This window comes from Rhinatrema bivittatum, chromosome 8 (genome assembly GCF_901001135.1).
Source record: "Rhinatrema bivittatum chromosome 8, aRhiBiv1.1, whole genome shotgun sequence".
Taxonomy (NCBI): Eukaryota; Metazoa; Chordata; class Amphibia; order Gymnophiona; family Rhinatrematidae; genus Rhinatrema; species Rhinatrema bivittatum.
The window spans coordinates 112,815,878-112,832,908 of NC_042622.1; the positions used below are offsets into that span (position 1 = coordinate 112,815,878).

General features: G+C 42.8%; 1 protein-coding gene across 1 annotated transcript in view; it reads left to right on the top strand.

Annotated features, from left to right (window-relative positions):
• The window catches only part of NR6A1 (nuclear receptor subfamily 6 group A member 1), a 630,470-nt gene that overhangs the window by 476,939 nt on the left and 136,500 nt on the right, over positions 1–17,031 (top strand). The window contains exon 4 of the mRNA XM_029613773.1: positions 6,387–6,617. Coding sequence (XP_029469633.1) covers positions 6,387–6,617 — 231 coding nt within the window. The remainder of the gene's footprint in view (positions 1–6,386; positions 6,618–17,031) is intronic.

The window sequence follows — 17,031 nt, forward strand, 5'->3', positions numbered from 1 at the left end:
CATCAAGCTAGGTTGAGAGAACATTGCACAAATCTCATCCTTGTGACCTCATCTTTGTGTGAGTTTCCTCACTCCAAAGGTCATCAAATCTTCACAAGAGAGCACTGTTCTGTTCATACGTCTCACTTTGAATGTCAAAGTGGCCCCTAACCCCCTACACTAATACCTAAACCTCACCTCGAGTGACTAGGTAGGCCTCATATAGGGGTATAAATACCTACCTAGTATGAGGGCATTATGGCTAGGCTCGCTCTTTCACTCTCACTTTCTCTTCCCCCCCCCCCACCGTGGTTATAGAAGGGCCCTGATAGCTAGGCTGAATCTCCAGCAGCTTAAAATGGTAACACCCCCCCCCCCAGTGGTTGTACATAGGAAATACAATTCTGGCACTTATTGCAAAGTGTGAAAAATGTCTCTCCAAAAATGTATAAAAGTTATCGCAGTTTGCGGTAATATCTATGCAAAGTGCTAAGAGAGTGCACTTTGCAATAAACTATTACCATAAAACTCTCCCCTTTACCTATTGCAGGCGATATTTAGTGCATTTTGATAAATCCAGGCCTTAGTTTGGTTGCCTGAGTCATGGGGAACTGGGTGCTTCTGTCAAGTGGAAGGCATTTTTGAATAGCCAAGTTTTTAAGTCGCTCTTACCTTCTAAAATAGAGAGAGATGGTGCAGATGGTTCTGTGCCTGTTTAATAATAATAATTTTATTCATGTTCTGCCTTTCATGACACTTCAAAACAGATTACATTCAAGTACTGTATTTCCCCTGCCCCCAGAGGGTTTACAGTCTAAGGGGCCTATTTACTAAAGGTTTTCTCCCATTTTATAGGAAAATGCTTAGCAGATTGGGCCCCAAGTTTGTACCTGAGGCAATGCAGGGTAAAGTGACTCACTCAGGGTCACAAGGAATGTCAGTGGGATTTGAACCTAGCTTCCACTAGTTCTCAACCACCAGGATACTCCTCTTTACAGACATTGGAAGATACTGGCCATTAGTGCAGAACCATTGCATCCCTTTCTACTCCACCCACCTCATTTAAAATCCTTTTTTCCTAATAGGAGTCTTTCTAAATTGTCATTACAAAGCGCCATAAGAAATTCAACCAATTGATTGATATAACCCCTGATCCTGTTTTGAATAGGGTAAATTAAAAAAAAAAAAAGTCCTTAAACTTTTTTCACCAGCCATGCATTGTTAACATAGTATAAGATACTGTCCCCTACCACATCTCAAGTTTTATTACTTAACTGATATGAATGCCCCTGATTTTAAAAACTTTAGAAACACTTTTCAGTTGTGGTCTGGATTGTTTGCATCAAGGTTCTTGCTTTGGATGAGCTTTCCCAGACAAAATCTTTGTCTGTCTGGAAAAATCTGCTGGCAGTATGGATTTCTATAACTGACTCAGATTTGACAGGCTGAACACTGTTCAAGACAATTTCATTTGTATGAGAGCTTACTCAGAGTTGCCAGTTGCCCCCTGTATTTTTCTGACAGCTGATGATCCATTTCTGATTTTGTCCCATTTCCACACATTAAATGTGATTCCTATAATCAGGAATCAGAACTACATCTCCATGCATGCAATGAGGCAAAACCAGTACTGGGTCTCCCTATCAAGATAAAGTGGAGCCATCTGGCAGCCCTAGCTCAGAGTGGTCTGGCATGCCAGTGTGGCCGGTGACAGAGGGAGTAAACACAGATCTTCCACTTCAGCTGAGAAGTTTAGGAGCAAGTCTTGCAGCCATGTAGACGTTATGTTAATATTCAGATCAGTTCCAACCTTGGGTCAAGTTCAGCAAATCAGATCAGAAATGGAAATGGGTGCTCACTCACACATAAATACCTTGTAGTTTATAGTATTTCAGAGTCTAGATCTGAAGGAAATGACTAATCTTCTAGATACCTACACGCATGAAAGTTTTTTGGGTGCAACCGGCAGTAGATGAGTTAAGCCAGAAAGAGACATCATTAGTATATGTGTTTGTAGATAACAGAATTATAAGATGCCAGGCACTTTATAGTAATTTTCAGCAATATTATTAATGCATACAAAAATACCACAGCATTTCAGTTCCATAAGCAGAAGCTTCAACAGGGAATTTTATGGAGCCAGTTTGCATGGGTTTAGATTCCAGGTCATGTTGGGTCAGCAGCATTTGCAGTTTGAATGACCTGAATCAAAACCCCCAGGAGTTAGGAGTGAGTTTGAAGTTAATGCACACTGACTGTATGAGTGGGAGGCACTGCATGGGTTCCAGTAACCTGATTCCTAGTGTTATTCAGTAGCTGGGAGAGGCTGAGAAAAAAAATTGCCCAGCACTGTTGCATTTGAAAAGTTTGTGTTCAATAATGTTTCCATCAGGAGCTCCTGAGACCATCACAGTTGCCTATGGATTGGCTGACTAAATCCAGTATAAATGTTCAGCTGCTCATAAATGAAAGATAGTATCCCATTGATTCACATACACTTGTGGAAAAACCTGGAGGTCCATATTCAGAGGTACTTTTCTGTCTAAATGTTAGATATCTTATTATCCAATTAAAATTTAACCGGATAGCTTAGAGGCATTCTGAAGGATGTTTCGGGAAGGAGTTGTGTTAGCCAGATAAATTATCCAGCTAAATCTTATCTTATCAGATAACTTATCTGGCTAAATTTGTTTATGCCAAAGAGCTGCCCTAAGGTTAGTTGGATGAAGTTATCTGACTAACTTTAAGATAGCCGGCTATATTCAGTAGTGCAGCTGCACTCTTGAATATACCTGCAAACTTAGGGGGTTATTTTTCAAAGTATTATCGTGTACGTTGCACGCGATAAAGCCCTAACACACGCGATAAGGCCACATCTACAAAAGTAGACGCAAATATTTGCATACCTTCACTTTGAAGCTTGCTAGGCGTACATTTGCTTTGAAAATTGATGCAAGGTCTGCTAGTAAAAAAAAAAAGTGCCTGTGGACTTCCTTTCAATGTGGACAGTTTGAAAATTGCCCTCTTAAAGGAATAGCACACAAATAATGTTTAATAAAAGTATTATTTTGTTGCAAAATTCTTAGAAACAAATTATTTGTTGTATATTGAAAAATGTTATAATTATTGAAATATGAAATGATTGTTTTAATTAGAGAGGATAGTGTTCATTCTCTAGGACTGCAGATAGAGCAAGCAATGCCAACAGCAACTTGTCTCTTTCCTAAATACCTTTCCCTAAATAGCAGAAGAGAATCTAGTAGCAGTTGTATGAGATCAATAGATGCCATAATACTACAATTCTTTTCTACAAGTCTGAAATTAGTTTGTTACAGTATATATAGAGCATTCTTGAGAACGTATACTGTGCTTTGGAAACCTTTCACTCCCGTCTACTCCCCCCCCCCCCCCACCCAACCCACAGCATGTATTAATTATTCAGAGTAGCTGACAGGTTGTAGTGTCCAGAGCTGTGAACTAAAGAATCAGGAGCATGAGATCTGCTATCCATTTTTTTGGTGACCTTCAGAAAATCATGCCGTCAAGCTCTGTCAGTCAACTCAAGTTCTCTTCTTGCATAGCTTAATTCCTCTGCTGAGGGGGAAACTTTCATACAGTTGTGCCAGAAATGTACAGTCAAGTTCATTTCAGAGATAGTAGTGTATATGTCTCCGAAATGCAAAATTGCCCTACTCTGCTGTATGGATCATGCTTAGCTTTAAAAAAAAAAATAAGGCAAAGGGAGACCCATGGAGCACCTAGACAGGCTATTTTAAGTGGCATTTAAAAATTCATGGCTTCCCTGATCCTGGCTGGAGGTTTAGATGCAATTTTCTTACTTGCCTCACTAGGAAAATGTAGTAAAATGGTCGTGTACTATGGGAGATGGTAGTAAGCACTGCATGTAAATCGCACAGGCCCTCATTTATGAAGCATTTTTCCCATAGGTACAACATAGGAGAAACGCCAAAGGGGTCGATTTTTAAGACCTGTGCATGCGCGTCCATATGCGCGCAGTTCCCTGCACGCGCACATGGACACGCCAATTTTATAACATGCGCATGCCGGCACGTGCATCTTATAAAATCCGATGGCCACGCACACGTGTGCGCCGGATTTTAAAATCCACACGTGCATATGCAGGCGGCCTGCAACTCATGCGTTTGGGGAGAGGGAATTTTAGAAAAATACGCACAGTGACGCAATCAGGCCTCCCCCAGTTCCCTCCCAGTCTGCTCCAATTAAGGAACGGACTGAGAGGGAACTTTCCAATCCCTAACCCTACCTGGCCCACCCCCCCCCCCCCCCCCCGCCTCTCCCCTCCCTGTCCAGACCACGCTCCCACCCCTTTTGCAAGGCCCGCACTTCGGCATGTAACGGGAGTTACGTTTGCGGCCAGGTCGTTCTAAACTGAGCGCGAGGCCCAGCCGCACGCCCCGTTTTTTTACACACGTGGCCCTTTTAAAATCGGGCCATTAGTGAATCAGGGCCACAGTTTGTAATGTAAAACTATTCAGCTCATCTCATGCAGTAAGTCCTACATTATTGCACAAAGAAGATCACTGAAATAAATGCAATGTTAAACAAAAATGTGTGTCGGGGTAGTTGTCATTTCTTTAAAATTTTTGCAGCAGATTTTAAAGGGCCTTTATTCATTGGTGCTTTGTGGCTTAGACTTCATACAGTATGGAACTGCATATGGAGCAATGGAGAATCCAGGGTTAACGCATGTCTGCACAGCTGATGAGAGAGTTGTCTGTTTGATTTATGAATGTTTTATTTACCGTATTTTCTGGCGTATAAGACGAGTTTTTAACCCCTGAAAATCTGCTCAAAAGTCGGGGGTCGTCTTACATGCCAGCTGTTGTCTTATAGGGCGTATATTCGCCGGCGTATAGGACGCACTTTTTCCCCTTGAAAATAGGTGAAAAATAAGGAGTGCGTCCTATGCGCCGGTAATCTAAATTTACAGCGTCTGGTGGATTCCTCGCTCCCCGATTGGCCAATGCTCTCTTGCTCCCCGAGTCACTCACCCTCACCTCCGGACACTGTAGAAATTGATTCTCCGCACCCTCGCTCCTCGAGTCACTCCCCCGGATGCTGTAAAATGTTCATTCTTCTCTCCCTGATTGGCCGGTGCTGGGCAAAAGGGGCTTGCTTCGGCAAGCCCCTTTTGCCCAGCACCGACCAATCGGGCAGCGTGCCTTCGCTCGAGTCACTCCCTCCCCCCCACCAGATGCTGTAAAAAAGTTCATTCTCCGCTCCCTCGCTCCCCGATTGGCCGGAGCTGGGCAAAAGGGGCTTGCTTCGGCAATCGGGCAGCACGCTTTCACTCCTCGAGTCACTCCCTCCACTCACCGGATGCTGTAAAAATGTTCATTATTTTCTACAAAAAAAAAATTGTTCATTCTCCGTTCCCTCGCTCCCCGATTGGCCGATGCGCTCTTGCTCCCCCAGTCACTCACCCTCACCTCCGGACGCCATAGAAATTGATTCTCTGTGCCCTCGCTCCTCGAGTCACTCCCCCCGGATGCTGTAAAATGTTCATTCTTCTCTCCCCGATTGGCCGGTGCTGGGCAAAAGGGACTTGCTTCGACAAGCCCCTTTTGCCCAGCACCGACCAATCGGGCAGCGTGCCTTTGCTCGAGTCACTCCCTCCCCCCCACCGGATGCTGTAAAAATGTTCATTCTCCATTCCCTTGCCCCCCGATTGGCCGGTGCTGGGCAAAAGGGGTAGTCTTATATGGCAAGTATATCCCAAACTCTATATTTTAACTGGAAAAGTTGGGGGTCGTCTTATACGCCGGAAAATACAGTATTTGTTTTCCCAATAACATTTTCTAAGACTTAAAAAAAATAAATAAAAATAAGTCGAGTAGTGATCAAGCTTCTATAACTGGCAGCTCAGATATATATCCTTAGCAGTATAGATTGGTATAAGTGGGCAGATTGGGATAGGCCAATTGGTCTTTGTTTTCATTTGTTATGTTACTGTGCTGAACTGCTGTAGTACTGTACACCACAGAGGATTTAAAATGTTTTTTTTCCTTTATATCCCTTTGAGTGCGTCTCACCGGGTACTGCTGCTTTATTTAATGACTGTGGGTTTGGAAATTGCAAATATTATTGCCTAATCTGAGGTTTTGACCGTAGAGTCAATTCGCTCACTTGTGCAGGCAGGTCACATGCAGGAATCCATAGACAAAGTTGTTTATGATCTTCCAGCCTTCTGCTAACTATACTTAGTGTGTGTCTTCCTGTATGAAAGTGGCCACACTTTTTTTGTAATACTTGTGTGCACTGGTGCCATGTCAATGCATCCATCTTGCGAACATGAAAGGGGTAAATAGGTTTTTTAATCATAACCATGCGCCCTGACTGAAAAGCCATCTCTACTACTATTCCAGATGATCGAGCTGATCAGCGAACCTGCCTTATCTGTGGAGATCGAGCTACGGGTCTGCACTATGGGATCATCTCATGTGAGGGGTGCAAGGGCTTCTTCAAACGCAGCATTTGCAACAAACGAGTTTACAGGTGCAGCCGAGACAAGAACTGTGTCATGTCACGCAAACAGCGGAACAGATGTCAGTACTGTCGGCTGCTCAAGTGCCTCCAGATGGGGATGAACAGGAAAGGTAAAAGGCAAACCAATTGTCCTTTATTGTTGCCTATTTGTTTTTCACAAGGAAACCCTGATTACGAAATAAAACCATTATCTGCACCTGTAACTGTTACATGTAGTACCATTTTCCAGTTCTAACCTCTATGATTGATCATACATTCTCTAGCTTATGTTAAAAGATTTATGCAGATAAAATCAGCTTTCACCTACATAAATCCTGGCCCATTAAAAATATCTCCCCTTTATTCTGGTAAATTTGTTTGTACAAATGTTTTGCGCAAAGTTACGTGGACAAAAAGGGGGCAAGGCTGGAGGCATGGCAAGGGCAAGCTAACATATTTAGCCAGATGGCGGCATCAGACTAATTAGGATCATTCTTTATTCTGCGATGGGCCGTTATCATGTGTGTTAGGGCCTTACCGCACGTGATAAAGCCCTACCGCATGCGATAACGGCCTCATCGCGGCGATGCCATGCTAATTAGGTGAAGGGGAGGATGTGGGTGGGATTTGGGGCAGGGTTATGACCAGCCAGCGCTGCCGACATTATCGCTGGCAGCACGTGGGAAATAACACCATCTTTTCCCCTGGTGCTATGGGGGCGACAGTGTGTGGTGCAGCTGCACCGCAGTGGGTGAAACCACACCACTGCAATGCAGCCAGCTGCCCACTATCGCCCCACCCCTTTTTTTTCACGATTCATCATTCTACTATAAATATAGCAGAATGATGAATCTAGGGGTAAATTTGTATGGACAAGTCAATTATCTGGATAACTTTATCCGAATATTCAATGGAGCTTATCTGGATAAGTCTTCTGCTGAATATCTGGGTAAAGTTATCCGTATAACTGACTTGCTTACTGGCTTATTGGATATAGACCTCTTAGTGATTTTTGGTGCTCATGACATGGGTGGTTAAAAAAAATATATTGGCTAGGCGCAAATCATTATGGAACAGGGACCGTCTCTTATGGATATCTGCACAGTGCTGTGTACTTCAAGTCGTGCTTTAGAAATTATAGTAGGCGTAGTAATAGTATTGCCAGTATTAATACTATAGAAGTTATAGCAGTAGGGAGAAGTAGCCTAGTAATTAGAGCAGCAGGTTATGAACCAGGGAAACCAGGGTTCAATTCCCACTTCCGCTCCTTGTAAACTTGGATAAGTCACTTTACCCTGCATTGCCTCAGGTACAAACTTAGATCCTAATTCATTTGGCTTTTCTCCCATTATGTGTCTGGGAAAATACCTTGATGAATCAGGCCCTTAGATTGTAAGCCCTCTGGGGATAGAGAAATGCCTACAGTAGCTGAATGAAATCTGCTTTCAAATGATGCAATATTTATTGTGAATGCCGGTATAGAAAAACTTAAAATAAATAAATAAATAAAATAAAATGTTGAAAAGCAGAATATATATCTAAAAAAAGTATCATTAATGGTACAATAATAGTGAGCTTTGTTTGGAGTAACAGCCTAGAGGTTAGAGCAACCGACTGCAAGGGGAAGCCAGGGTTCAAATACTCCTTGTGACCTTGGGCAAGTTGCTTCATGCTCCATTGCTTCAGGTATCAGCTTAGAGGTAAATTTTAAGACCAGCCTACGTGTGTACATGTGCACAGCGATTTTATAACATATATGTGCATATACGTGCACCTGTTATAAAATCGGCTATATGCATGTACAGTGTTTCTTCTTGTTAGTCTTCATCAGCCCTTTGGGCGTTTTTATTAAAAAAAAAAAGAAAAAAAAAAAAAAATTTTCATGGGGAAGTGAGGCCATCTTTAACAATGATAGTAGGAAAGAGAGACGCTGAAAGTTCTAAAAGCATGGTTGTTATTGCATCTGTGACTTGTTTTATTCCCCCTGAAAATAGGTGAAAAATAAGGAGTGTGTCCTATGCGCCGGTAATCCAAATTTACAGCGTCTGGTGGATTCCTCGCTCCCCGATTGGCCAATGCTCTCTTGCTCCCCGAGTCACTCACCCTCACCTCTGGACACCGTAGAAATTGATTCTCCGCACCCTCGCTCCTCGAGTCACTCCCCCCGGATTTAGGTGGGGAAAGGCAAGAAAGCCTAGCAATTTCTGCCTTCCTCTTTTGGGCTTCTAGCTCAGTTAGTGACAACCTCTCGTGGATCTTCAGCATCTGCTTAGGTGGGGGGGGGGGTGGTTGCTAGTCTCCCATTTCACATTCAGCAGCCATTCTTGGCTAGGAACCACAGATTTACCAGCTCCTAGAATCTAGTATAGTGTTGCCATTGTGTCATAACTAGGATTCACCACACCCTTCTTTCAGCACCCCTGCCCTGGGGCTATCGCGGCCTCTTCAGCTTTCCCAGCTGCAATCAGTCTAAGGTGCAGAAGCAGAGTGTCTATGTAGAAAAAGCTCTGGCTCTGTAGAATTTGCATACCCATCACTTATTTTAATTTAAAATATTTATTACCCATCCTTCCATGGTTCAGTAAAACATACATAAAAAATTATAAAATCAAAACATGTTTTCACATATGGAAGTTACAAACCATAAACAATACAGGAGGGCAACATATTGGCTAAATGATGTCATATGCCAGTCTGAAAAAATAAGTCTTGAGGGCTCTTCTAAAGGGCTTGGTGTCTTTCAGGCTTCTTAATTCTGAAGAGAGGGAGTTCCAGAGGGTGGAGGGAGAAGCTGAGAAAGCTCTTTCTCTGGTTTCATCCAGATGGGCAAGCTTTGCAGAGGGTATGTCAAGGAGACCTTGGTTGGAGGATCGCAGTGATCAGGTAGGGGTATACAGTTTCTGTGTTGAGGAGATCCATGGGGAAGAGAGATTGTTCAGCATAATGTGAACAGTGATTGCTTTGTTTTGTAGTTTCTCTCTTCCCCATTTCCTCTCTGATCCCAGAAGCCATCAAATGGAGAGTAGCTCAGGGATGGCACAATTTTTCTTATTTGGGCCTTTGTGGTTGAAAATTGGTTAGGAAAGCGGTGGTCCAAAGAAGTAGAGATGTGAATCGGGAGTGAAATCGGAACCGATTCTGGTTCCGATTCACATCTATAGAGATGTGAATCGGAACTGAAATCGGAACCGATTCCGGTTCCGATTCACATCTCTACAAAGAAGAGTACAACCAGAATTCACACAGAGTAGTTATTCATACATCTTTTATGTTAGCCCCTCTCTAGTGGAGAGTCCCTGATACAGGGACTACAGCAAAGTCCCAAGGCTGTCTTTACTCTCCTGGATCTCTAACACACTTATGCACCAAAAGTCAACCCTGGGGGACAAGGTTCTTTGAAGGGGAGGAGGCCTGAGACTCTGTGGTGGGATAAGCAGGCTGCACAGTCACCCTTACTCTTTGCTCACTACTCACAGTATGGGCATGTTTGAATGAAGGCTCAGAGTCCAAAATTGGTGTTCAAATCATAAAAAGGTTTATGTTAACTTAAAAAGTAATATACACACTAGGATTCAAAAAATCATAAATAGGATGAGAAAAATACAAATAGAAAATACACATTTCTTTGTCCACGGTGCCTATTTTCATGACATCCTTCTCAACTGTGTCCTGGTCTAAAATACCCTCCCCATTAAGGGTAGGTAAGTTCTCCTCCAATTCCAACATACACCAAGGGTGATGGAAAAATGTCCCCCAACTTAAAATTAGATTAATTGTCCCAAACACTTCTCAAAAAAATCCCAATCTGTCTTCCAATTCACTGTTAACTGAGCACAAGGTGCAGAAACAGGATCCAGCACTTCCTTCTAGGGGGTTCTTCCTCTCAGTCAGGAACTGATCCAAAATATCAAAAATCACGTATCCAATATTCTTAAAACTTTAAATCTAAAAAAAAAAAACTCCTTAGATAATATAATCTAAGCCTTGAGGATCTATTCAAAAATCTCCTCCTCACACATTCCTCTACACTGTGAGATCCTGGATTGATTTCTTCATTGCACCACTAACGTTTCTCTCCAACCCTTGCAATGTCTCCTAACCCCCTAACTCTCTGCACATGCTCAGTGGCAATTTATACCCCAATGAGACCCATCCCAAAAGGAGGCGCAAGATATGCAAAAAGCTCATAGCAAAAGTACCTAAATAATCCTGGGAAAATTATTTGTGAGGGTTCTATTCCCCGTTACATGTATATTTTTGGTCCAGTAATTTCCTCTTGCTCCTTTGAGTTTCCAGCTGAGGTAGCAATGTCATGAGTCTTCATTTGCAATTACCTTGGGTATCTCTCCTATTTTTATAACCTTCCATGGCTTAGCCATTACAGTGGTGGTCCTTGGTGGGAGCCACAGACCGTAATTCCCACCTGAAACCCGGTTCATGTGCATCCTAGACATAGCCAATTGATGTCACCATCGAGCAACGACTGGCACCCCCTTCACCCTAGGGACAGTGAATACCCTCTGCCTCTGCAGCATCTCTGGCAGCCCAGGAAACAAAATTTGAGCCCAGGAATTGCACCTGAGTCTCCCGCATGGCGGTTTGTAGCACTTGCTGCTGAATCTCCAGCTGGCCCATTATTAATACATTTAAATAAAATGTTGTTAGCCTTTGGGGTAAAAGTGTGCTTTCAGAAAATCAAAAGTGGTCTGTAGAGCTTTTTTTTTTTTTTATTACATTTACGTTTATGCTTATTCCTGCTCTACATTTTAATATTTCTATGAAGAATGTGTGAATAGTCGGAAGGAGATGCTCATTATTATATAAAATCAACAATATGTTTTGTGATTGCATTCATCCATGAAATGAAAGGCCTCAAAACATTTTCTGTCAAGGCCTTGCTATGCATGCACTCTGCTCTTGGGTAAGTGAAAACAACATCTGTCGAATTCTTTACTTTTACCACTAGGGTTCAAAATAAGGTTGTATATATTTATATATAATCAGGAAAGTTTCATTTTACAGCCTGCATCTCAGTGGTGGTGTAAAAAGACACATTAAATAATACTGTGAGGTGACCGCGATGTGTAGAATGTTTTAATATGTTAGTTTCTTAGTCTCATCTGCCTGAAGCTAGATGGAGAGGGCTGTTTTATAAAAGATTATTTGCCGGGGTAATGGAGACAAAATCATTTACAAAAAAAACCTCTCCAAAAACATTATTCTTCTTGGCTCTCCCCATCTGTATGATTATGGAAGAAAACATCTATATGGAATAAAATTTATTCAGATTTATTGATGACCCCTTTTGTTGACTATTTGTAAGAATGTAAAAGCACTAACCTTGTTCTTTTGTAATGCTGAATGGACAAGTGGCAAAGTACAATTTTTTTATTTTTTATTTTTTGCTTCTGAGTCTACCACCTGAAGCTTCATATCTAGGAAAATAGAATATAATGTTAGATTATAAGGACCATAAAATGCATCCAGTTTACATCCTGGTGCAGTGCCATAGACTCCAGTTGATCTCTGGCTTTTTCTTCACTTCTTTACAGCTAAGGTTCCTCTGTGCTAACCCTGGGCTTTCTTGAATTCCATTACTGTTTTCGCTCTCTACTGTCTCCACCACTGGTCAGTTCTGTTAGAGTAGCCAGAAGACTTACACTGCACGATTCACAAGTATATCTAGTACTACCAAGTAGCCATATAGATTATACCTAGTTCTCACCTTATGAAACAAACAGTTGAAAATATTGATTAATTTAGTTTAGTTTATTATTTCCCTGCTCATGGATGGGTTAGTTTTGTTTTGTTTTTTTCAATCACTTTTTCATTTCGTTTGTGGTTTATTTGAAATGAAATAAAGTGAACAAGTCTGAGAAGTTGGCTGGTTTTAGTTTGCGTTTGCTTTGAATGTGGACCTTTTTGCTTGATTCGTTCTTTAACTGTGGGAATTATATGATGCCCTCCTGAGGGTGCCTGATAGGAAGAGAAAAGGCAAAAATGTTTCAGTTGATTGCTTTATTTAGTGCTTTGTGAGACCAAATTTATCCATAAACATTCCACAGTGCATTTGGTAACTCTAAAATCTATATCATATGAGCAGCCTTTTTTTCCTGGCAGAAATTTTATTTATTTATTTTATTTAACAGTTTTTTATACCGACCTTCATAGTAAATAACCATATCGGATCGGTTTACAGTTTAACAAAGGGAAAACTAGAGTAATAATTCAAGTAAACGAAAGATAACAATAGGTAGGAATAAGTCAAAGTTACAATCAACAGGGGGAGAGAACTTGGAAGCTTACAACAAGCTGGAAAGAAGAAAGGCCGGTAAAGTGTTGTTACCATAGAATGAACAAATTAAAAAAAAAAAAAAAAAAGTATGGCATTTTCTTATGTTCTTATATAGTAAGGGGGAATGCTACTGTCCACCTGGCCAGAAAACTGATGAAATCCTAACAGAAATTAGAGAAGCTAACAAATTTGGCAAATAATAGGAGATTTCAATTACCCCAGGATTGATTGGGTAAATGTCACATTGGAACATGCTATGGAGGTGAAGTTTCTAGATAAAATAAATGACAGCTTCATGATGCAGCTAGCCCAGGAATCAATGAGAGGGGATGCTATCTTAGATCTAATCCTTAGTGATCCAAGAATTAACGGTAGTGGGGTCACTTGGCAATAGTGATCATAATGCGATCAAATTTGGCTTAACTGGAGAGAGGACATTAAGGAAAGCTACTGTGCTTACAATTTAACTTTCGAAAAGACTATGATAAAATAAGGAAAATAATTTGAAAAACTAAAAAGATGCAGCTGCAAAGGTTGAGTTTATATCAGGCATGGACATTATTTAAAAATATAATTTTGGAAGCCAAAACCAGATTCATTAAAAAAGGTGGAAGAAAGGTGTTAAGATTCTGCCTGCAGGCCGAGCCGCAGGCAGTCCCCTACCTTCCGCGTCCAGCCAGGCCGTTGTTGACACTGTCCCTCACGTGGTCCGGAGGCCGTCGCCGCCACAGCCTCTTCCCGGCGCAGCCCAGAGGCTGCTGCCGATGCTCCATCCTTGCGGTGGGCAGAGCCGCCGCTGCTGTCTCCCTGCGGCAGGGAGCCACTGCTAGCCTGCTGTCTCTTGCGGCAGGAAGCCACCGGCATCAGGCCCTCATTTTGCGGCCTAGTGCTGCCTCTGCCTGCTCCTCTTTGTGGTGTGGATGCCGCCGACGCTGTCCTTGGTCTTGTACTTCTCCTCGACTTTTAAAGGGCCGGCGGCAGGAAAAGCCCTGCGGCCCTCGTTGATGTCATCCATCTTTACCTGCTTCAGCCCTATAAAAGGGCCCTACTTCTGTTCCTCAGGGCCTTCGGATCTGGTGTTAACAGTATTTATTTATTTATTTATTTTATTTTATTTATTTATTAAAGGCTTTTATATACCGACTTTCTTGATACAAATCAAATCAACTCTGTTTACATCGAACTAAGCAGTAACTATAACCAACCAATCAACAAGAGACAATTTGAAGGAGCATAAAGTTACATTATAACAAGGATGCCTTAACTGGGAGTAGGAAATAAGACCACAAGAAGACCACAAATAATATTTGTGGTCTTCTTCGGATCCAGGTCCTCCGTGGTCTTCCTGTGCATTGATGTATCTTTGTTCCTTGTTCTTTATGTTCCTGAACTTCATCTCCTTGATGTTCCTGGTCTCGTCCCTCATCGGAGCTCCCTCGTCACTTGTCTCCTGTTCCTGATGTTCCAGATATCCCGTTCTCCTGATGTCCAGATGTCCCGTGTCCTGAGGTGCCTTGTTCCTGATGACCGATGTTCCTGTCCTGATTCAGTCCATCTCATCTTCAGCTCTTCGTCCAGTTCCCAGGTCCCTCATCTGTTCACCTTTCCTGGAGTGCCACCATCATGGTCCATGACCAGCCCATTGGGGGCTGTGTAGGGCGCCTCATGGTACGTAAGGCCACCTTCTTGTCTGCAGCGCAAGCCTCCGGAAGACTTTCAAGAATCCTGTCCTGGTTTTCGGAGCCCCCTGTGCCTGCATCTGTCCATGCCTAAGACTCTCCCAGAACCTGCTCCGCTCCAGCGTGGTCCGCAACCAGACATAGGCGGCTGTGTAGGGCTCGCCCTGATGCAGGCCTCTACTAAATCTTCGACATGTTCCACTTCTTCGCCTGGAGTCTGCTTCACGTTCAGTGTGGTCTGCGACCAGCCATGGGCGGCTATGTAGGGCGCGCTGCGATGCAGTTCTCACCCAGTACATTCGCCTAACTACTGAATCCTTGCCTGAAACTTCCGAGCAACCTGAATCCTTGCCTGAAACTTCCGAGCAACCTGAATCCTTGTCTGAGTCTACTGAGTATCCTAGTCTACGTCTGGATCCTCCGAGTATTCTGAGTCTTCGTGTTCCTGTCCTCAGCCTCCTTCTGGCCTCACAAACTCGTCATTTCCAAGCAGCGGGTCCAGAAGGGCTATCGAGAGGCCGGAGGGCTACTCTCGAGACCAGCATTGCGTTGCTGGATCTCATTGGATGGATCTCATTGGCTGGTCCAGTGGAGGGCTGAGCCTGCCTTGTTCCTGTTCCGGATATTCCTCGCCTTGTCTTCAGTCCAGCCTTGCTCCTGCTCCACCCATTCTTGTACCTGCTCACCTCACGCGGTGTGTCTTGGGGCTCCTCCCTGAGCCGTGCTGTGATGCAAGGACATCCTCCCTTGAGATGGGACCGTGACTCTGCGCTCCTAACAGGGCCTGAAGGGCACGCTTCCAACAAAAGGCCAAATGACTGCTGGCATGGCTAAAAGGTGAGGAAAGAAAAGCTATTATAGCCAACAGAACTTCTTTCCAAAAATGGAGAGAGGATTCAAATGAAGAAAATAGGTAAAGCATAAGCACTGGCAAGTTAGATGCAAAACATTAATAAAACAGGCAAAAAAGAGAATTTGATAAGAAGTTATCCATAGCGACAAAAACTCATAATAAAAACCTTTTCAATTACTTCAAAAGTAGGGAGTTAATTTGACCATTAGATGGTCGAGGGGTAAAGGGGGCATATTTAGGGAAAACAAGGCCATAGCAAAAAGACTAAATTAATTCTTTGCTTTGGTATTTACGAAGGAGGAGATATCCATGCCAGAAATGGTATTTAAAATGAATCATGGTGAACCTAGAAGATATAATAGGGCAAAATGACAAACTAAAGTGTAGCTATTCACCTTACCAAATGGGATATACCCCAGAGATTTGAAGGAACTAAAAATTGAAATTTCAGACCCATTACTAGTAATTTATAACCCATATGTACCTGAAGATTGGAGGGTAGCCAGTATAACAACCATCTTTAAAAAGATCTCCAGAAGTGATCTGAGAAACTGGAGCCTGGTGAGCCTAATGTCATTGCTGGGAAAAATTGTAGAAACTATGCTAAAGGACAGAATTACTGAACATATAGACATGGTTTAATGAGACAGAGCCAACATGGATTTACTCAAGAGAAGTCTTACCTCACCATTCTTACATTTTTAAGGGTTTAATACACATGTGGATAAGGATGAGCTGGTATATATGGTATATCTGAATTTTCAAAAGAAGTTTGATAGTCCCTCAAAAGAAACTTCTGGAAAAAAATCTAAAAGTCATAGGATAGGAGATGATGTCTTATTGTGGATTATAAATGGATTAAAAGAATGGAAACAGAGTAGGACAGAATGTAAGTTTTCTCAGTGGAGGAGAATAAATATTGGAGTGTCCAGGGAGATCTGTACCTAGACTGATGCTTTTTAAAATTTATAAATGATCTGGAAAAGGGAACAAAGAGTGGGATGATCAATTTTCAGACTACACAAAATTATTCCAAGTTGTTAAATTACAAGTGAATTGTGAGAAATTGCATGATGACCTTGTAAAACTTGGAGACTGGGCATCCAAATGGCAGATGGACAAGTGCAAAAGTGATGCACGTAAGGAAAAATAATCCAAACTATAGTTCAGGGGTCAGGAACCTGTGGCTCGCGAGCCAGATGTGGCTCTTTTGATGGCTGCATCTGGCTCGCAGACAAATCTTTAATAAAAAAGTAAAAATCTAAAAAAAACCCTCAACCTCCTGACGCCCCCCAAGACCTCCAAAATTAATTTATTACAACCCCCACCCTCCTGACCCCCCCAAGACCTGCCAAAAGTCCCTGGTGGTCCAGCGGGGGTCCGGGAGCGATCTCCTGGACTTGGGCTGTCGGCTGCCAGTAGTCAAAATGGCGCCGATGGCCCTTTTCCCTCACTATGTCACTGGGGTCGACCAATGGCGGCGGTAGCCCCTGTGACATAGTAAGGGCAAAGGGCCGTCGGCTGCCAGTAATCAAAATGGCATCGATGGCCCTTTGCCCTTACTATGTCACAGGGGCTACTGCCGCCATTGGTCGACCCCAGTGACATAGTGAGGGCAAAGGGCCATCGGCGCCATTTTGACTACTGGCAGCCGACAGCCCAAGTCCAGGAGATCGCTCCTGGACCCCCGCTGCACCACCAGGGACTTTTGGCAGGTC